The sequence below is a fragment of the Canis aureus genome, chromosome 1, assembly GCF_053574225.1.
Source record: "Canis aureus isolate CA01 chromosome 1, VMU_Caureus_v.1.0, whole genome shotgun sequence".
Lineage (NCBI taxonomy): Eukaryota > Metazoa > Chordata > Mammalia > Carnivora > Canidae > Canis > Canis aureus.
Window position 1 is genome coordinate 105474322 of NC_135611.1, and position 22892 is coordinate 105497213.

The window sequence follows — 22892 nt, forward strand, 5'->3', positions numbered from 1 at the left end:
TGTGTTTCTTAAATTATTTTTAATGGTAGTGAAATATGCATAAAATTTAACATTTTAACTGTTTTTAACTGTACAGTTCAGTGGCATTGAGCGTATGCACACTCTGTTGCACAACTATCACCACCATCCATTTCCAGGACTCTTTCCATCCAGCAAATTGTAAGTATGTACGCAATAAACGATTCCCCTCCCCCAGCCCTTGACAAATGCCATTCTATTTTCTGGCTCTGTGAATCCAACTGCTCCAAGTATTTCATACAAATAGAATCACACAGTATTTGTCCTTTTGTTATTGGCTTGTTTTACTTAGCAATAACCTTACCTCAAGTTTGTAGCACACACAAGAATTTCCTTCCTTTTTAAGGCTAATATTCCATTGCATACTGCATTTTATTTATCCATTATGTGTCCATGAATGTCCTGGGTTGCTTTTACCTTTTGGCTATTGCGAATAATGTTGCTCTGAACATACTTGTACAAATGTCACATTGAATCTATTTAGTTCTTTGGGGTTATTGGGGAAGAAGAGTTTCCTCTACCTTCAGAGACCTTCTAGTTAGGCTAAGAATCAAATTGACATGACACAGATAAACAAGAAAAAAGATCATTTTTTTTTTTTGAAAGTAAGCTCTACATCCAACATGGGACTTGAACTCACAACCCTGAGATCAAGAGTCACATGATCTTCTGACTAAGCCAGCCAGGCGCCCCTAATTTTTTATAGTTGCTGTCTCAATAGGTATGAGATGGTATCTCATTGTAGGATATTTTTAGAGTTCAGGAGACAGCTGGGAAATATGACGAGATAAAATCCAAGTAGGAATTAGGATATTTAGAAGGTAGAATATTGTGTATTAAGTGATGTTAGTTAGCTTGAGGGAAGCAGAGGAGTGAGTTTGGACTCCCATGTCTCCTACTTAATATATCCATGGTGAGACCTTTACCATTTCCACAACAGCAGAGGTGAGAGTGAGGGTGAATAACCTGAGTGTTTTTGTTTATGTTTATGGAACAAAACAATATTGATTTGGGGCAGCTGTCCTAAATTGGGCTTGAATAAAATGTTTTTTAGGGGTGTCTGGGTGGCTCAGTTGGTTAAGCATCTGCCTTCTTCTGCTCAGGTCATGATCCCAGGGTCCTGGAATTGATTCCTGCTCAGTGGGGAGCCTGTTTCTCCTTCTTTCTCTGCTGCTCCCCCTGCTTGTGCTCTCTTGCTCTCTGTCAAATAAATCTTTAAAAAATTATTTTAAAAAATCCTTTCTTGGAGAGAAAATGAGTGGGAAATATCAGTGAGGGTGACAGAACATGAGAGACTCCTAACTCTGGGAACCGAACAAGGGGTAGTGGAAAGGGAGGTGGACAGGGGGACGGGGGGGGACTGGGTGACAGGTACTGAGGGGGGCACTTGACGGGATGAGCACTGGGTGATATGCTATATGTTGGCAAACTGAACTCCAATAAAAAAAAATCCTTTCTTTTAGAGATTCTAAAAGGTTCATTTTGCAACAATATCACAAACTTTCAAAAACCATAGGATATTTTATAATTAGATGTTTATCATATGTCAAATAATAGTATATGGAAAACTATACTTTCAGAAATTTTAAAATATTAAAAACCTAAAAGATAGTCACTGTTTTGATAACTAGTTTTTGTATATGAAAAGACAAGAAAATTCTTGTACAAACTTGTGGTATTTATTTAATGAAAAAGTATTTAGAGGGAATAAGTTAGCCATAAATTTACATTAAAAATTACATACATCACTAGGCATTTTAGGTTGTACAAGTCCAATTCAAGAGTTTTAAAAAAGATATAGTGTCAATCCAACAAAGGCAGAAATGAGAATTGTATCAAATATAATGGAGTGTAGAAAAACAGACATAAAGACATAAAACTAATGTCTTATCAAAATTGATATAATAGATCTTCTGAAATACTGATTTTGAGATGTGCAGACACATGAATACTAAATAAGAGATTTTCAAAACTTGTAGAAATTACTAAGAACTATATCTTAATTTGAAAATTGAGAATAATTTCCACAAATATAGATTGCTAAACTAGAATTTAAAAGAATTAGAAAAATGGCTTGGCTTTGTCAGTTAAGCGTCTGCCTTCTGCTCAGGTCATGATCTCAGGGTCCTGGGATTGAGCCCCATGTCCAGCTCCCTGCTCAGCAGGGAGCCTACCTCCCCCCCTTCTCTCTCTCTGCTTGTGTGTGCTCTTCGTTAAATAAAATAAAATCTTTTAGAATGTTCAGAAAAACATAAATAACTTGGAAATTTTGAAATATTCAACACCTTACAAGAAACGTTCCCACTTCTTTGGAAGTATTGCCAGTTCTCTTCATTTACATTTTTTCAGTACAGAAGAAAACATGAAAGTTTTTTAGTATTGCTAGTATATCCCTCATATTTAGACATAAAAAAGAAAGCAGTTTGACTTGTTTTGATGCAAAATGAATCATTATACAATATGACTAAGCAGGTTTTACTCCAGTAATGCCTGTATTTTAATAGACTGTGGTGTAATACACTCTACTGTGATGTGATTAGAACATATCTCTATTATGCTAACATTTTCAGGAAAGCACTTTAAATATTTCAACACTCCATTATATTTAAAATAGAAATGTATGCTCAGTACATAGGGTGAGGAAGAAAGTTAATCTGATCTGTAGATTAACTGCAATGAACATAGGGCCTTCTGTTAATGGCCAAATGTTATAAGTATTTCTGTTAAGGTCAGGAATAAAGAATTGAGAAATGATCCCTTATATCACTCCTACCTTAAGAATATACTGGAATGTGTAGCTATTTAGAGTTAGTAGGTCAGAAGTACAGGAAGCCCAGGACTTGGGATTGGCATCTGAAGTGGAGACAGTGTTGTGAGACCAAGTCCTTAATCTCTGGGATCTGTACTAATTCCAAGCAGTTGGTTTCAGAATTGAATTATATGACACCCACCTGATGTCAGGAGAGCTGGAGAATTGGTGTAGAGAAAACCCCACACATTTGGTCTCAGTAGTGTTGTGGGTGAAACAGCTCACCCTACTGTTGATGATTAAAAATTATCTTAAGTGTGTTGGTAGCTAAATATAAATGGAGAGGCACCTGGCTGGCTCTGTTGGTAGAGCATACAACTTCATCTCAGGGTCATGAGTTCAAGCCCCATATTGGGCATAGAAATTACTTTAGAAAAACAAATGAGCATGAAGAGAGGGGGTAGAGAGAAATGGCACCAAGGGAATTTTCTGATGGTTTGTTCATTTGTATTCATGACTTCTATTTTTGACATGTGGAGCAACCCGTGGACTTTCTAGGAATAGAAGACTTGGTGCTACAAGGATCTCTTAGAACATAGGTTATAACAACAAAAGCAACAAAAACTCTACAAATTCACTTACCAAATTTTAAGTTCTTTGTACTCCTTTATTTGCAACTAGGTGCCTGGCAATTGATGGGCAGGAGCAACCCCCCACCAACCCCATTCTAAGCAGTTCTGAGAAAGGACAACGTAAGGATGAGGCAAATGGGAGGGGTGAGAGGGCCCAATTCCTTAAGGCTATTTTAGAGGGAAACTGGACTGATAATTCTCTATTAGGTCCTACAAGACCCCAGTTAGACAGAGGAGAAATAATCTCACATATTTATAGCCAACCGATATGCATAACTGGTGCCAAAACACACACCAGGGAAAAGATAGTCTCTTTGATAAATGGTGCAGGATGAATTGGATTCTTTATTCACATGCAGAAGTTGAAAATGGACCTTTATCTCACCACACATAAAATCAACTAGAAAAGGTATCAAAAATGTAAAGTGCAAGACCTGAAAACTGTAAAACTCCTAGAAAAAAAAATGGGAAAAATTTCTTGACATTGGCCTGTGGAATAATTCTTGAATTTGACACCAAAAGCACAGGGAGAAACAAGCTAAAATGGATGGGTGTGACCACATTGAACTATGAAGTTTCTGCACAGGGGTGCATGGGTAGCTCATTCAGTTAAGTGTCTGCTTTGGCTCAGGTTATGATTTCAGGGTCCTGGGATGGAGCCCTGTGTCGAGCACTGAGTTGGACATCCTACTCAGCAGGGAGTCTGCTTCTCCCTTTCACCACTTGTGGTTTCTCTCTGGTATGTTCTCTCCCTCTTTCAAATAAGTAAAAAAATAAAATAAAAAATTCTTAAAAGTCTCTGCACAGCAGAAGAATCCATCAAGAACGAAAAGGCAGGGCTGCTCAAGTGGCTTAGTGGTTTACCACTGTCTTCAGCCCAGGGTGTGATCCTGGAGACCCGGGATCGAGTCCTATGTCGGGCTCCCTGCATGGAGCCTGCTTCCCCCTCTGCCTGTCTCTCTGCCTCTCTCTCTGTGTCTCATGAGTAAACAAAATCTTAAAAAAAAAAAAAATGAAAAGGCAATCTCTAGGAGAAAATATTTGCACACTATATATCTAGGGTGTTAATATTCAAACTATACAAGGAACTCAACCTATAGAGGGAAACTTCCTCCACTCAATAAAGAACAGCTATAAAACCTTATTATACAGTGAACATCAGGCTTAATGGTGAAAGACTGAATAATTCTTCCACAGAGATTGGGGATAAGGTGTCAATGTCCTGTTATCCCTGCTAGTCAATATAAGCTAAAGCCAATTAAATTAAGGACAGAAAAGTGGAGACCAGAAAGGAAGGTGTAATAGCGTACCCATCCATGGAAGGTTATGTAGTTGCAGTAGGATGAATGCACCCCACCCCCCAACACACACAAAAGATAGGTATATCATCTCTGTAAACGGTGAGGATTACATTCTTTGTCAAAAGGGAGTTTGCAAATGTGCCCTAGTTAAGGATCTTGAGGTGGGAGATGATCCTGGATTATCTGATAGACATGATATAATCAGGATGTGACAAAGATGCCAGTTGGAATTGGAGACTTAGAGAAGTTGTTGCTCTGACAGAACCAGGATGGACAGATATCAAGATACTACCTTGGTAGAAGTAGGCCATGAAGCAAAGCATATAAGCAGTTTCCAGAACTTGGAAAGTGCAAGAAAACATATTCTTCGCTGGAATATCAAGAAGTTTAACAGTGCTGTGGATCCATTTTAGAGGTCTTAAATTGAATAGTGTAAGAGAATTTTATTGTTTTAATCCATTTAGTTTGTGGTAATTTCTTACAGCCACATTAGGAAACTAATGAAACAGTATACATAGAAAAGCCCAAAGAACCTGTAAATATATAAAGTGACATTAGTCAGTTCTTTTTTTTTTAAGTTTATTTTTTAGTGATCTCTACACCCAATGTGGTACTTGAACTCATGACCCAGAGATCAAGCATTGCATGCTCTTCCAACTGAGCTAGCCAGGTGCCCTGTGAAATGAGTAAATTCTGAGGACACAAGACCAACATTAAAAAAAATTCTACCTTGGGGTGCCAGGGTGGCTCAGTTGCTTAAGTGTCTGACTCTTGATTTTGGCTTAGGTCATGATCTCACGACTAAGCATGACATGGGGTGAGACTAAGCCCCATTTCAGGCTCTATGCTCAGTGCAGTCTGCTTGAGATCGTCTTTCTTCCCTTCCCTATGCCCCTCTCTCCATCCATGCTCTCTTTAAATAAATAAATAAATATAATCTTTTAAAATTCTTATTGCCTCACAATAGCAAGTAACACATGGAAACAAATCAAAAACACAATGTGTGTGATTGCTCAAAAAGGGAAAAGTACAAACATAGGTTAATTTAAAAAAACACCAGCAGGATCTTGATGCTAAAAATCTATAAAAGATCACACAAATAGAGATATACCACAGTCATTGGAAGATAAAACATAGAAATGATGTCAAATGATTGCAAATTGACACACAGGTTTAATGCAATTTCTATCAAGATATAGACAGAAACAAGATTATTCTAAAATTTATAAGGAAAGGCAAAGGAACTACAATAGCAAAAACATCTGAAAAAGAATAAGGTCGCTGGAATCATTCAATATTTCTAATACAGTGAAGTCAAGACTACATTGTATTTGTGGGGTAAGAAACATAGGGATCAATGTAAAAGAATAGAGAACCCAGAAATGGCCCCACACAAGTACTTCCAACTGAGCTTTGTCAAAGGTACCAAGGAAATTAAGTGAAGAGAGAGTTTAAAAAAAAAAAAAAAAAAAAAAAAGATGTGGGACCAGTTGATTTCTCATACCGGAGAGGGGAAAAAAAAGAATCTCTGCAAAAACTTCACACCTGTACAAATATTAGCTCAAAAATGATCACAACTTTACATGTAAAATGTAAAACAATACTTTAAACTAGAAAAGACTTAGAAAAGATACCATGGAATAATATCTTCGGGATCTATATATCTTTGCTATATCTTTATGTATCTTTCTTCCCATCAGGCGTTTTAATCCATTTTAGCTTTATTCTGTGGTATGCTGTATTTAAAAAAAATCTGCAGTATGTACTATCTCAGGTGAAATTGAGAGAACTTGAGACTTAGTCATTTTATTCCTCAAAAGAATTCTCTGATGTGGATTCTGTTGTGAAACTCATGGAAGAAATATAAAAATATTCATTACATTTGTTAAGACTTCTTCCTATTATGAACTATTTGTTCTATTATGAATTGATGAATCCCCAGGATATACTGTTGCTTTAAAGGCCTTTATATGTCCAGTAAATTTGTAGGTTTTCCTCTAGTATAAATATTTGCATGATATCAAAGGCATGAATATTTGACAAAAAGCCTTCATATTCATTACATTGTAAGGTTACTCTCCAGTATGAGTCCTGTAATGTTCTGCAGTTTTGATTCATGGGTAAAAGCCTTAGCATGCACATTACATTAATGTGGTTTCATCATAGATGTATATTCCGATGTCTAATGAGTTGTGAGCCTATGTAAGTTCTTTGCCACATATGTTACATTTATGATTTCTCTTCAGTGTGGACTCTCTAATGTCAATTCATGCTTGAAATTATAATAAAGGCTTTGTCACATTCACTACATTTGTTACTCCACAGTATGAATTCTCAGATGACTTGCAAGGCTTGAATTTTGAGTGAAGACTTTTCCACATACATTACATTTATATGGTTTCTCTCCAGTATGAATCATCTGATGTCTAGTGAGGTTTGAGCGTTGAATAAATGATCTGCCACACTGATTACATTTGTATGGTTTCTCTCCAGTATGAATTCTCCGATGACTAGGAAGGCTTGAACTCTGACTGAAGACCTTGCCACATTCATTACATTTGTAAGGTTTCTCTCTAGTGTGGATTACCTGATGATAAGTAAGGCTTGAATACATACTAAAGGCTCTGCCACACTCATTACACTGGTAAGGTTTCTCTCCAGAATGAATCCTGCGATGACGTGCAAGGTGTGAATCATAACTAAAGACTTTCCCACATTCATCACACTTGTAATGTTTCTCTCCTGTGTGGATTATCTGATGTCTAGTGAGATGTGAGCTCTGATTAAAGGCTTTGCCACACTCATTACATTTGTAAGGTTTCACACCAGTATGGATTACCTGGTGGTTAGTGAGTTGTGAGCTATACGTAAAGGCTTTGCCACACTCATTACATTTGTACGGTTTCTCTCCAGTATGAATTCTTCGGTGACTTGCAAGGCCTGAACTCTGACTGAAGACCTTGCAACATTCATTACATTTGTAAGGTTTCTCTCCAGTATGGATTACTTGATGGTTAGTAAGACCTGAACACTCACTAAAGGCTTTGCCACACTCATTGCAGTGGTAAGGTTTCTCTCCAGTATGAATTTTGTGATGACGTACAAGGTGTGAATTGCGACTGAAGACCTTGCCACATTCAATGCATTTGTAAGGTTTCTCTCCAGTGTGGATTCTTCGATGACATGCAAGGTGTGAGTTGTGACTGAAGACTTTCCCACATACATCACATTTATATGGTTTCTCTCCTGTATGGATCATCTGAAGTCTACTGAGGTGTAAAGTGGGATTAACTGCTTTGTCACACTCATCATGTTCATAAGGTTTTTCCTTAATGTGTGCTTTCTGGTCTGGTGTGAGTAATGCAGAATGCAAGAAATCATTCCCATGTTCATTAGAAATGTTGGTTTGGACACTAGGAATAATTCTTGGACATAGTGAAATGGAAGAACCATTGCTGACAGACTTCTCAACTTGGTGACATTCATATATTTTCCCTTCAGTTTGAAGTACCTGCACTCCAGTCAGATGTGACTGGAAGCTTAGTCCAAATCTGTTTTCCATTGGCTTATTTCCTTCATCTCTTCTACCACATTGAACTCTTCCACCAGTGAGATTTTTGTTAAGGGTCACAAGCACTGCTTTGTAATTTCTATCACCATCTCTCCACTGACACTCAAAGTCATGAATATTTTTCTGGATTGCTCTGAAGATATAATCTTCCGTGTCACAGCTTTTATGTCTTTCCAATATAACTGCCTGCAATACTTCCCCTATGTTACTGTTGTCTTTTGGTGGTAATTTCTTGATCATACATTTGGGAGTGATATCTACAAGATATAAAGAACCACAGGTTTCCCATAAATTACAGAAAAATTCTATACTGAAAAACACATTATACCAAAAGTATTACATATTTTAATCAGTTATGAAATGGAATTGTGTTCTTCAATTTTTAGGAACACAAAAGAAATAGGATCCTTTAACATAAAAGGGTGATTACATGTAATTCAAATTAATTTTAGAGAAGCCTACTTTCAATAATCAATGGCCAAAAAAAAAAAAAAGAAAAGAATCAGTGTGCCAAACTTATGCCAGCCCTGAAAGAAGAGGTATTTTTGGGCAGCCCTGGTGGCTCAGCGGGTTTAGCTCCACCTCCAGCCCAGGGCGTGATCCCAGAGACCCCGGATTGAGTCCCACATCAGGCTCCCTGCATGGAGCCTGCTTCTCCCTCTGCCTGTGTCTCTGCCTCTCTCTCTGTGTCTCTATAAATAAAAAAAAAAAAAAAAAAAAAAAAAAAGAAGGGGTATTTTTCTATCACATACCACTTCACAGAAAATATATGGCTATTTCATATTTGAAGAGATAAAAAACTATATATATTTACTGCATATTTATTGTGTACTCATGCTAAAGCATAGCATGACATACTCTAATGGTAAATAATCCCAAACAAACTTATCTAATGAGTAATCTAGTAAATGGTAATTTGGAATTGGAGAACTGTAGCAGCACTGAGGAAGTGAGGAAGCATTTAATCCAACAATGTTAGAAAAGTATTTTTCTGAATACTGGTTATAAAACTATATTCACTTGGAATGGCCATCTTTTAACATTAACAAGTGGTGTTGCATTATACATTCAGAAAAATCATCGTCCACAAATCATGAAAATTAATATTCTAGTAACCTGTACTGAAACCAGGACAGAAATAAGTAACCACAATTATACAAAATTATAGTTTGTGTAATTCTTAACAAATCTCTTCTAAGAAAAAAAGGCTTCTATTCTAGACCAGCACACAGTATTAGAACTGGAATTTGTATTAAGACCACTCACTTTTGAAGTACCAAGTCAGTTAAACACTTAATATTATAAAGAAGAGTAACTAGGGAAAGAGTCAGAAATCACAAGTATGATTTTTTTTTTAAGTGATCTTCTTCTCAACGTGGGCCTTGAACCCATGACTCAAAGGCTCCACCGACTGAGCAAACCAGGCGCCCCATAAACCATAATTATGATTTTATGCCTGCAGTTATGTAACAGCAAAGCAATAGAGCAATTCCCTATCTATGCAGTGTTCTTTAATTTTCTAGTTCATTGGACACAAACTATATGTAATAAAGAGCTTGTGCATGAAAAACTTATTAACTAAGGTCAGATCAAACACTGGACAAAACTACAGAATAAAAACATACAAAATATAATGCAGGCTGCATGCTCTGAAAGCCTGTGTCCACCCCAACACGATGGTGTTGGAGGTGGGGTCTTTGCTGGTAACCAGGTCATGAGGGTGGAGTACTGTGAATGGGATTAGGGCTGTTATCAGAAGAGAGAGGGGTATTTGCTACTTCTCATTCTTTCCACCATGCAAAGACACAGCAAGACAGTGTTCTAAACCAGAAAGAGAATGCTCATCAGGAATTGAACTGACTAGCACTAATCATGCCAGTCTCCAGGATTATGAGATATAAATTTCTACCAGTTAAGCCATCTGGTTTATGGTATTTGTTATGGCAGGCTGAACCAAGACACAGGCAAAAGACCAACTGCTTAAAATCGTGACAGAAGGTTGCTATATCTTACTAAACAAAGGAATTTCTGAGACTTTACTATAAAACATGGAATATTCTAAACCTTCTAATAGTGCTAACATGGTTAAAAGTCTCAAAGTAAGAGGCACCTGGTGGCTCAGCCAGTTAGGTGTCTGTCTTCGGCTCAGGTCATGATCCCCGGGGTTCTAGGATCGAGCCCCATGTTGCTACCAGGCTTCCTGCAGGGAGTCTACTTCTCCTTCTCCCTTTTCCTCTCCTTTCATTAGTGTGCTGTGTGTCTCTCTCTCAAATAAATAAAATCTTAAAAAAAAAAAAAAGCCTTGAGGTAAATTGTTGCTATTTTTTTTTTTAAAGCAGGCTCCATGCCCTGTGTGGAGCCCGATGCAGGGCTTGAACTCATGACTCTGAGATCAAGGCATGAGCCAAAATCAAGAGTTGGATCCTTAACTGACTGAAACACCCAAGTACCCCCAAATTATCACTATTTTTAAAATAGGGACAGTAGACACACGGGGTTTCTGTTTCTAACCTCTATCTATAGAGAAAGTAAGTTAGAGAAACAGGATTGACCTGGGCCTGCAGGTTCAGACAATGTGTTCTTATGCAGGACTGCCTGTAAGTCACAGTAAAGATCATGAGCTCAGAAATAAATACTTCGATGGAGACACCAGAGCTGTGTTATGTTGCTAAGAGTGTCACTCAGCCATCCTAAGTACCCTGTCCCTCTCTGCATATATGGATTTCCGTACTGTCCTGAGACAATGATACGATGGATAAACAGGGATCTTTTCTTATACAGTGAGAGTAGTGTGGCTGGTGAAGGGTCCTTTGGGAATAAGGTACAATCAGGGTGTTCAAGAGTACAAAATCAATATGCTAGTAAGCAATAGTGTCGTCCATCCAGATTGAGGAACCATGTAAAGAAAGACCATATGGAAGGAAGGTCAAGAGTGGAGGGCAGGAAGTAATGAGCAAATGAGAGAAGCAACTGTATGTGCCAATCTATGGGAAGATAAATGTACCAGGACAGTTAGAATTCTGACCTTAGAAATAAAGAAGGAACTGACATGGCAAAAACCATCAGGCTGTCCCAATCTTAACTGAAGTAATTATAGTACAGCTGTGGAGCAAAAAATGGAAGATATTTAGCAGGAAGGGAGCATGATGACAAGGGAAGGAGTCACGTTTAGAAACAAGGTAGGAGGGATCCCTGGGTGGCGCAGCGGTTTGGTGCCTGCCTTTGGCCCAGGGCGCGATCCTGGAGACCCAGGATCGAATCCCACGTCGGGCTCCCGGTGCATGGAGCTTGCTTCTCCCTCTGCCTGTGTCTCTGCCTCTCTCTCTCACTCTGTATGACTATCATTAAAAAAAAAAAAGAAACAAGGTAGGATGCATGGCTGCTGAGGGTGAGGCAGAGGGGAGATGCTAATAAAAGGGGACAAAATTTCAGCAATGTGGTGAATAAGGTCTGAGAAGCTAGTGTACAACTAGTGACTAGAGTTGATAATATAATTGAAATTTGCTAAGAGAATAGAACTTAAGTGTTCTCACCAAAAAAAAAAAAAAAAAAAAAAAAAAAGATGAAAGAAAAAGAAAACAAGTGAGGTAATGTGTGTTGACCTGATTATGGAAATCCTTGCACAATATATGTGTATATCAAATCATCATGGTGTACACTTTATATTACAATTTTCTTCATCAATTATACCTCAGTAAAGCTGAAAAATAATTTCAAAAATTCATCCAGCCACTGAATATCCTCTGAATACTTAAAGAATAGTTTATACAAATGTTTTGATGTCCTTTGAGAACTAGTGAATCAATAGCACTGGGGGTAGAAAAAAATGGAACTGGATATTTTAAGTTTTTCATAAGGTTTTATGCATACTTAAGCTCTGGCACCTGCCTGATTAAGTGCGCAGATCATCTGAAGAAAGTGTAAATGTAAAGTCCAGATGCCCCATTCATTTCTGCATCAACAAGGCTTCAATCTCAATCAAGCAGGGCAGGGGCTCCCATGAGGCAAACAAAGGAAAATGCAAAGATACCCAAGGGCAGATCCCCACTGCTGAAGGGACATTATCCTCACCCAGAGAGACCAGGTTCCTATAATTCTCCAACATCACGTCCCTGTACAAGGCCCTCTGAGCAGGGTCCAGGCACTCCCACTCCTCCTCAGAGAATTCTATGGCCACGTCCCTGAAGGTCAACCATCCCTGAAATGAGAACACATTTCACCAAGGAGCTATGGAGAGAGTTCTTATCTTCACATATATGAAAAGAGGAGAGATGTATAAGGATCAATTCAGATGAAGTGGGTGTTCTCACAGATCCACATAAGGTATTCCTTTTTTTTTTTTTTTCAAGATTTTATTTATTTATTCCTGAGACACAGAGAGAGGCAGAGACCTAGGCAGAGAGAGAGAGAGAAGCAGGCTCCATGCAGGGAGCTTGATGTGGGACTCGATCCCAGGATTCTAGGATCATGCCCTGGGCTGAAGGCAGGCGCTCAACCGCTGAGCCACCCAGGCGTCCCAACACATAAGGTAGTCCTGAGCAAGTTATGTGACCCTTATTTTGCTCTATTATACTTTTCCATAAGAGGTTAGGAAGGTCTCTCAATCAATATGGCTTTTTTCATTTTTGTGGACAATATAAAAAATATAAAAATACAAAATCAGGGGTGCCTGGCTGGCTCAGTCAGAGAAGCATGTGACTCTTGATTTTGGGGTTGAATTTGAACCCCACATTGGGTGTAGAAATTACTAAAAAAAATAAACTTTTAAAAAATAGAAAACCAACACATGATTATAAGAAGTGTTACTTATCATGTTGTACATAATGATATCAATAAATGAATGAGCTACAGCATGAGTGGTATCTTCAGAGATGACAAGGTCCACATGGCTTTAGAGGCCAGAATCTAGAAACTGTGATAATGATAGCAACAGTAATGAATAAGAGTCCTGAATACTTCCCATGTGGTAGGCATCATGCTAAATGTTTTACACGAACTAAGTGCTAGGCATTATGTTAAATGCTTCACAGGAACTAATTGTAACAGCATCAATTGTTAAAGACAGATCTGTTCCCATCTTCCTGAGGAGACCCCTGTGATTCCTGGAAACCCACCCAAGGTCAAATGTTAAGAAATGGCAGAACAAGCATCTGAACCTAGATGTTTAGGCTCTGGAATGAACCTAAACAATTAAACATCTATAACAGACAGCATCAAAAGTAAACTGACAGAGGGCTCCCTGAGACAATTTGAAACAAGTTTAAGGCTACCAACATAGAGATCATTATATATGCATACATGTGCACATAAAAGTCACTCTTCTTATACTATTTAACTCGTGTTAGTGTAGAAAAAGTGTATAGCTATGGAAATTTTGTAAGAAAATTCTTCAACAATAATTTACTTATGAAGTACTAATAATGTCTTTTTAAAAACTATGGGCTTGCACATCCATGCATTCATGCACACACATATATATACACTTAAATGTACTGAAATAAGAGGATTCGTCTCTCCATGACAGAAAAGGGCTTCCTCACAGGCTCTACATCACTGGGGCACCATGAGATGGAATCTATGTGGAGAGGAGAGGGACTGAGGGAAGGCCTGGGGAGTGTGGACACACACAGCTCAGGTGGACACGTCAGAGTCAGAGAAGATGAGTGAGTCCAAGAAGAGAAGGGCACAGTAGGAGGGAGAGATGGAAAAACAACCAACAATATGACTTTACCTGACAAACAGCCATGCCTGACTCCTCCCTTCCTCCTTCTTCCTCAGACAAGATCAGTCTTGAGAATTCAGTCCTGAGGGTCAAGAATATGCAGCTGAATGCTTAGAATCAATCTCTGTCCTTCCTGTACCACAACCTCACACAGGAAGACCTCTCCCTGGGGAGATAACTAGTCCCTGCTGCCACTGCCACAGGAGGAGACTCAGGGACCATGAACCCCTCCAGACACCAACACAAGTGTTCCCAGCACATTCTTCACAACTGGCCCCTGCCCTGGGGAAGTCCCCCCCTCACTGCAGCAGTGGGGACCTGGGCTGGACCCACACTCCCCTCCAGGTCATAGACCCGTCCTGACCACACCCCACACAGAGCAGGGCCCCCTCCCCTCTCCCTGGATCAGGAGCTGCTTCCTGGATCAGGAGCCTCAGAAATGGAGGACCCAGGGCTTTGCTGCTCAATGCTGGAGACCCATCAGGAGTACCTGGGACACTTTACTAGAACTGAGGCTGGGCCCTATCCCCCCACACCCCTGACCAATGGAAGGGGAATCTCTGGGAGAGGGCACAAGAATGGTATCTGCAAAACGACTCAGCCATCCAGGGTGCAGCTGGGTGGAGCACACAGGCCAGCCCAGACACTTCCCACCTTCTGGCTCTGGTCTCCCCGGGAGCCTGCTGTCACCAGGGCCCACACCCGGAAGGGAAAGGGGCAGAGGAAACAGGGAGGGAATCAAGGGGTATCAGAGAAGATAGTATCAGATCGAGGAATCGAGGGAGGACGCTGTTTGCCACCTGCATCTGAGGAGCCAGACAGTCCCAGGCAAAGGGATAGGTCCTGGGAGGGCCCTGAGGCAGGAGCAAGCCTGGCCCCGAGGAAGGGGAAGAGGCCAGCATGGCTGCAGCAGGGTGAGGAGGGGACCAGCAGGAGAGGAGGTCAGAGAGGCAGCTGGGGTAGCAGATGGGGAAGGGCGTGGTCTTCCAACATTTGCCTCTCACATCTTGAAAGCAGGTTTAGAAAACATGTATTCCTCCTCTCACTTTAAGCAAACATCAAACTTTTTTCATCTTATACATTAAAACATTTACAAATAATATAGTATCTTATACTTAGAATCACGCCAAGATGTGCATTTAGGCCTCAGGAAGTACAGGGTCACCCTTAACCTGGATGTGGGGGGTGCAGGAGGAGGGTGACTGGGGGAGCTTGAGCCAGTTCTGCACAAATAAGATGGACATGCCCCAGGTGTTCCAGCAGAGATGTAGAGGCAGCTGGACATGGGATGGAGTTCAGGGCAGAAGTCTGGAGGAGAGGGGAAACTGGGACATATGCAGGTGATGTTGAGAGCCAGGAGATGAGGTGATGAGGAAAGGCAGGGGGTAGACAGAGAAGAGGTACAAGGATTAAGCTGTGGGGTGCCCCACACTCAGAGACCAGGCAGTTCAGCAGACACCAGCAGGGATGGTGAGAGGTGATCAGGAAAACCAAAAGGTAGGTAGAGTAGTCAAGGTTAGTGGGATGTCCTCAAACCAAGGAAAAATGTGTCAAGGAAGAGAGAGTGGTCTCATGTGCCACCTGCTTCTGACAGGAAAAGCAGGATGAAGCCAGGAGATTCAATCCTGGGCTGAGAAATGGGGTCCCTGGTGATTCTGAAAGAGAAAGTCTCAGGGGCATAGTGATTGTTGAAGGCTTGACCGGATGGGGTTCCTATGACAAGTGGAGACAAGATATGAAGACAGTAAAAGCCAACTTTCAGCGGCTTGGGTTCTGGAAGGGAGCAGAAGGTGGGAAGGGAATGGGCTAAATTAAATGGATGATGGGGATCTAGGAGGGCACTTGTGAGGGGCACTGGGTGTTGTATGTAAGAGATGAGTCACTAAATTCTACTCCTGAAACTAATACTCCACTGTAGGTGGAGTTAACCTAACACTGCAGGTTAACTAACTAGAATTTAAATAAAAACTTGAAACATTAAAAAAAAAAAAAAAAGGAAAGGGATTACAGAAAAGAGTTTTAACTAGCAGTGAAATTAGTTAACAGAATGTTTTGTTTTAGAAATGCAAGAAGACAGTGAGTACAAAGCTTTGAGGGGGGTGCATGCGCATGTGAAAGATGGGCAAAATCTCCCTCTGTGTATATGGACTGAGATGATTCCTGAGATGTACAAATTGAAGATGCAGTGGAGGAAGGATGCCATATGGTCCTGAGATGTTGAGTGGGGCTGGCAACTGGGGAACAATCTCAGGCCCACAGTGATGTTGGTACATCCTCTGGCGTGGCCTTCTTATGGGGGACTGAAATATGTATGGGTCTTGTTTGTCCTTGGAACAGTCTTCATCATGAGGGTAGGGGGAGCTGACCAGGAGCAGAGGGGGGAGTGGGAAGCCATGAGTCCAGGGCACCAGGCTGGCTCAGTCAGGAGAATATGTGACTCTTGGTCTTAGGGTTGTAAATTCAAGCTGCATGTTGGGCATAAAGCTTACATGAAAAAAGGAAAGGGAAAGGGAAAGGGAAAAAAGGGAAAGGGAAAGGGAAAGGGAAGGAAGAAAAGGAAAAAAAGAAAGAAAAGAAAGACAGACAGACATCCAGCCAGCCTAGAGTCCTTCATTCAGACCACTCTCCTCCCTCTCAACAGATGTCTACAAGGATGCACATACCAACAAGACCTCGACATCTTCCAAAAACACTGCAAATTCTCATTTAGATTTCCCAAAACAGATTTGAATCATTCTTAACTTGCAACGCAGAATAATCCAAAATAGCAAAGTCATCCCCTGAAGGTTCTCTGAGACCTTTTCTCCAAATCCTCTGTATTGGACAATGATTCTTGCAAAAAGTCAATGAATAATTCTTGCAAAGACCCCACAGAGGTCACTATGTGGAGTGGATGCTGGGTGGCACCTCCTGGGTCCATGCACTCAGGACCAAGGTGCCATCTGCTGTGGCCAGCCCTCCCTCTGAACGCAGCATAGAGTAATGTGTCTCTAAGCCCACTCCCATCATGCTCCCTTGGGTGCCATGTTGAGTCTCCCAGTTAAATCCAGCAGGCAAATCTCAGTCTCAGCTTCTGTGTCCCAGGGAACCTGAGCTGTGACAACGGCACCCTGAATGGACCCATGCAGGCCCCCCAAATACCTATAAGCCCTCTTCTGGGTGCTCCCGCTAGAACTGAGACACCCCTCCCAAAGTTTCACACATCCTTCGATCCTACAACCGAGCCTGGGACATGTGCACACACCATTCACTGGGCCATCTGGAGGCCCACACTTGCTCCCACATGGCTCCTGCAGACCCTCTAGGCCACTTCCATCTTCTCCTCTTCCTGCACACGAGTGAACTGGGCTAAGGCACAGGGACCACTGGACACAGGCTCTGCAGCAATAATGGACACAAGTACACACTGAGGGCCACTGGGCCTCCAATATGGAGATCAAGAGGTTGGCCCTGCTGGGAACACTTGTGAGCAACTGGGGACAACATGGGAGTCCAATGAGGATGTCAGAGAAAGAAGCCCACAGATCTCCTAACAGAGGCCACCAGGTCTCCTCCTCTCCCCACTCACAGCAAATTACAAGAATCTCTAGTTCTTCAGTCTGTCTATTTTGTGCCCTCTTAGGCTCCTGACCTTGAGGAGGAAAAGGGAAATTAGGATCCTCGACCCTGAGCAGATCAACTGCTAGAAGGCAAAGCCCTCACCCAAGATGCAGCTGTTCCCTGTGATGTGCTCAGCAAGGACAACCCAGGAACTGGCAGAGGGCAGTGATACCACAGGTAAAATATTGGGGACCCCTGGTCCACAGGGCTTTCCAGGCTTCAGTACATCCTTTTGCTCTTATGTTGAGTAAAATAAGCAGCCACAGGAGGTTTAGATCAATGTATTAAATTTTCCAGAACAAATATGGGCACTGTCCTCATCACCTGCCCTAGCTCCTTGGTCTTCCTGAGGACTACTCAGCCCAATCCAGAGCCCTAGCATCTAAACACAACCCCAAGAGAAGGTGAGGCAGCCAACTTGTGTGCCCTCCAGTGGAAGGAAAACAGGAAAGACTTCAGTCAAAGGAGGAGAGTTTTTCTCATATTGGGTGATTGACATGGAGACAATTCAACCTGCAGAACATGGCAGCTGGCCAGGGAAGGGCACTGCAGAGGATGGGTGGGAGAGGCTAGACACACATTGCTGAGCCTAAACCTACATGAGGAGAAAGGGCCGGAGCCAAGATGATTTAGAGACAGAAGGGAAGGGCAGGGATGAGGTCTTGTGACAGAAAAGGCTGGTATTTGGGAACAGAGAGAAGATGAATGTGACTGGGGCAGAGTGAGCTGTGTGCACTGTGAAGTTCCCAGGATGAGGCTGGAGACCCTGATCATACAGGGCTGTGTAGCGATGGTGAGGAATCTGTATTTTGTCCTGATGATAACAGGAGGCCTGTAGAGGGTTCAGTGCCAGCAAGTGACATCGTCTGCCTACAGATTTACTCCTGCTGCAGAGATAGACACATGATGATGGTCTAGGACTTGGAGGCTATGTCTCTGCCTCCATACTAATGTTTTATGTTTCACTTTTGGAGGACTGGGACCCATTTAAAATTCTTTTTTTTTTTTTTTAAGATTTATTTATTCATTTGAGAGAGAGAGAGAGAGAGAGAGAGAGAGAACAGGCATGCATGTACACAGGGGAGGGGACAGCGGAGAGAATCTCAAGCAGACTCCACATTGAGTTGGGAACCCACTGTGGGGCTCCATCTCACAATCCTGAGATCATAACCTGACCCCAAATCAAGAATTAGATGCTTAACTGAGCTCCCCAGGCACATACTGCCCCCTATTTAAAATTCTAATGACAACTGGGCACTCCATCCAAGAACTGCTACACAAAGATATGCATTGAATTTGCTAATCAATTAAGTGTTGCTCAAAATCCGTTTCTGTGTAGTCCATCATCTCCATGTTGGGGTGGGCTCATGGAGGCCTACAAGGGAGTCATTTCATCAAGTTATCCTGAGAAGGTCAGCGCTGGGTAAGCAGAACTTGATGTAACTGAATTCTCATATGGTGGCCTGATGGGGCCAGTGGGCAGGGTTTGCCTGCATCACTTTTCTTAAAAATTCTAGGACCATATTTCACATGTCTCAACAAAGGAGACACCTATTTCTTTTCTCTTCTTTTTTTTTTTTTTTTAAAGACAATTTATTTATTCATAAGAGACAGAGAGAGAGGCAAAGACATAGGCAGAGAGAGAAGCAGGCTGCCTGCTGGGAGCCTGATGCAGGACTCAATCCCAGGACCCTGGGATCATGACCTGAGCCAAAGGCACCCAGGTGCCCCACTTTTCTGTTCTTTAAGTAATCTCTAAACCCAACATGGGGCTCAAACTCATGATCCTGAGGTCAAGAGTTGCATGCTCTACCAACTGGGCCAGCCAGGCTTCCCTAGGAAACTTATTTAAAGATATGATCACAGTGATCTCAGGCAATAAATTTCTCTTTTCCAGAACATCACAGTAAAATATTTACAAAATACAGAATTTTGGACACCTAGGAATCACTGCTGTAAACATTGTAGGAGGGTCACCTACAGAAACAAGATAGTCACAAATTTCCTCATCAGATGGGTATGTTAGCTGACATTTCCAAATAAATCAGCCCATTCTTCAACATTTGCAAAGAGTGGACAAGAGGAACTTGAGAGGAATATCTACCTGGTCCACTCATGGCCCACTGTTTCAATAGATCAACACAAAATGTAAGAAAATTGAGTATCAGAGTAAAAGATTAAACCAGGTTCCACTTAGATAAAAGAAGACTGACATATTTACCAAGGACACATTGGAAAAAATCTATAATTACTTACCAGATACCATAAAATGTTCTCAATATACATGACAAAGAGAGGAGAGCTGGCAGATCTCAGCCTGAACTAGACAAAATTAACTTAAAAAGCAGAAAGTTAAAAAATTTTTTTTAAAAAGAAATATGAGATCAAAATTTTTTAAAATGGCAAGGCAAGGTCATATTTAGAAAATGCCATCGACTGTTTATAGGATGGCTCCAAAGCTTACTTCAGAAGTAAATAATTTTTTATAGAAAAGTATAACTTAAATAACCAAGATTTATTTCAAGTTTCAAAAAGAAAAGTGATGTAAATATAAATGAATAAGGGAGAGTAAAGTATAGCACAGCTATTACAAAAAAGCAACACTTTAATGTTCCTTAAAGACACAGTGTAGGGGTGCCTGGGTGGCTCAGTCGGTTAAGTCTGTCTTCAGTTCAGGTCATGATCTCAGGGTCCTGGGATTGAGACCCACACTGGACTCCCTGCTCAGTGGGGAGTCTGCTTCTCCCTCTGCCTCTGCTGCACCCCCTGCTTGTGCTCTCTCTCTCAAATAAATAAATAAATAAAATCTTTGAAAAAAGAAAAAGGCACCGTGTAGTGACAGTCATTTCTTGACCCACTTTTCTGCTCTGAGCCCAGGCAAAGGGAGAAAGGTGACCCAAGTCTCTGCCCTCTTCACTGAACAAGGATTGCAAATAGAAGTTATCTTCTGATATAATTATCAAATGCATAAGCCTTTTGTGCTCTTTCTCTGCTAATCTCCCTTTGTCCCCACTGTCTGGCACCCCCAGCTTGGTTGGCTTCTTCTCTCTGTTCCTGTAGCCCATTGCTCCCTCCTTTCCTCCAGCTCCACACTCTCTGTCTGCCATACTCCTTTTTTGTTTTTTAAGATCACGTATTTTATTTATTAGAGACAGAGAGAGAGAGAGAAAGTGAGAGCGAGCAAGCACAAGCAAGGGAAGCGGCAGGCAGAGGAAGAGGGAGAAGCAGACTCCCCTGAGAGCAGGGAGCCCGATGTGGGGCTTGATCCATGACCTGAGGGGAAGGCAGATGGCCAACTGACTAAGCCACTCAGGTGCCCCAAGATGTATTTATTTTAGAGAGAGACAGACAGGGCGCAGGGTGGTGGTGGTGGGGTGCCGAGGGAGAGGGAGAATCCTGAAAAGTCTCCCTTCTGAGCATGGAGCTGGACTTGAGGCTCCATCCAAAGTCCTTAAGATCATGACCTGAGAAGGTACCAAGAGTCTGATGCTTGACAACTCCGCCACACAGGCGTCCCTGCCAAGACTCCAACTCTTTTAACCTCTCCCCTCACTGCCTGTGAAGGGCCTCCCCCTTTGTTACCCATGCTCCTGTACATTGAGGGCTCTTCTCCACATTTTGCTCTTCATCATCTCCTTGGAAATTTCCTTCTTACTCTAAATTTCTCCATCTTCTCTTCTCCAACTGCTGCTATTCCCAATGTCATCTGTTTGTGGTTCTCCCTCATTCTTCTTTGTTCATTTTTCTATAATTCTCTCAGCAGGTCTTGTGAAAATAAATAAGGAAACCTCATTTAAAATGAAGCAGGGGGGATCCCTGGGTGGCGCAGCGGTTTGGCGCCTGCCTTTGGCCCAGGGCGCGATCCTGGAGACCCGGGATCGAATCCCACATCGGGCTCCCGGTGCATGGAGCCTGCTTCTCCCTCTGCCTGTGTCTCTGCCTCTCTCTCTCTCTGTAACTATCATAAATAAATAAAAAATAAATAAAATAAATTTAAAAAAAATAAAATAAAATAAAATGAAGCAGGGAGGGGCACCTGGGTGGCTCAGTGGTTGAGCGTCTGCCTTTCGCCCAGGTCACCCAGGTCGTGATCCCAGGGTCCTGGGATGGAGTCCTGCATCGGGCTCCCTGCATGGAGCCTGCTTCTCCCTCTGCCTGTGTCTCTGCCTCTCTCTGTGTCTCTCATGAATAAATAAATAAAATCTTTAAAAATAAATAAATAGAGTAGGGAAGCCCTGAAGTGGGAGCCAAGTACCATGCCCTGAAGCTTGCTTTACCAGCATGAAGAAGAATTATTTTAACAAAGGAGGGCATTTTTTTTGTTTTTTACAGATTTTCTTCTTCTGCTTGTACGAAAAAGAAGATCCCATCCTGCTCAGCAACAAACGCACTAACCACCACTTGCAGCCACTGAAAAACCGCCACCAACTCTTGCTCTTCTCCAATTAAAGCAATCCTCCCCAATTTCCATCTAAAAATAAAAGACTGACCTTCCTTTTCTCTCCCCACTCGCCTACGATGGTTCACCACTCCATGCACGTCCCGAACTGCAATTCCTCTGCTTCTTCCAGAATAAACTCATCTTGCTAGTAAAGTGACTCACTTTTGTTTTTTTACGGTGGACAGCTCCTCTCCTTCTCCGGGTTCCTCCCACCCAGGAGTGGGATGTAATACGATGCCCGCCTCCCACGAGAGCACGTTATCCACGGCGGGGTGCACGGTCTGTGTCAAGACAGGCCCTTGCTAGTCACCACGTCAACACAAGGTGGGCAGAGGCGGGGACCGACGGGGGGAGGCTGAGGAGGACGCGGGGTGAGGGAAGTGCGTGGGTCCCGGGAAGGGCTGGGCTCTCCAGAACCTCCCGGCCCAGCTGAGGGCCCGCTGCTCCGAGGGACCGGCCGGCGCTGCCCTCTAGGGGCCGAGCAGGGCGCGGACCACCTCGCGGATTTCAAACCCTAAGAGAAGCACCGGCCCCCCCCCCCCCGCCCCCGGTCTCCCAGGGAGTGTCTGAATTTTCTTGGGCTGGAGGAGGTGGTGCAGGGATTTTACCTGCCCTCCGCACCCCGGAGATGAAGAAGCGGGACTGCGAGGCGCAGGTTTAAACAAGAAAAACGAGACTCACTCTCCACAGACGGGCCTCCGCTCCCCGAAACCCGCTTCCGAGACTGTAGAGCACTGCGCACGCGCAGAGGGAAGAGGCAGGCCCCCGGCGGGGCACGGAACGAAAAGAGGCGTGCGCGGGGACCGCGGGTGGGGAGGCGGGGCCTCAGAGGCGGGTGGTAACCATAGAGATGAGGCG

The 22892-nt window shown here is 42.3% G+C and overlaps 2 protein-coding genes across 9 annotated transcripts in view; one reads left to right on the top strand and one right to left on the bottom strand.

Moving 5' to 3' along the window:
* Window positions 1–22191, top strand: part of LOC144280680 (uncharacterized) — a 47035-nt gene extending 24844 nt beyond the window's left edge. For 3 of the 8 annotated variants that reach the window (XM_077842974.1, XM_077842994.1, XM_077842963.1), the window contains 2 exons: window positions 77–159; window positions 3449–6268. In XM_077842974.1, coding sequence (XP_077699100.1) covers window positions 77–159; window positions 3449–3734 — 369 coding nt within the window. In that variant the 3' untranslated portion in view covers window positions 3735–6268. Of the gene's footprint in view, window positions 1–76; window positions 160–1121; window positions 1336–3448; window positions 6269–17615; window positions 17771–21925 lie in introns of those variants that run through there. The other 5 variants (XM_077842984.1, XM_077843012.1, XM_077843004.1 and 2 more) reach the window with 3 other exon arrangements.
* LOC144280633 (uncharacterized) lies at window positions 1–22846 on the bottom strand. The gene is made up of 6 exons (XM_077842884.1): window positions 22716–22846; window positions 22084–22315; window positions 21176–21358; window positions 14003–14075; window positions 12343–12469; window positions 1–8528 (listed from the first exon to the last, which is right to left on the bottom strand). The coding sequence occupies exons 3-6, from the start codon at window positions 21223–21225 to the stop codon at window positions 7015–7017; spliced, it is 1764 nt and encodes a 587-aa protein (XP_077699010.1). The 5' UTR covers window positions 21226–21358; window positions 22084–22315; window positions 22716–22846; the 3' UTR covers window positions 1–7014.
* Between the last annotated feature and the right edge of the window lie 46 nt (window positions 22847–22892).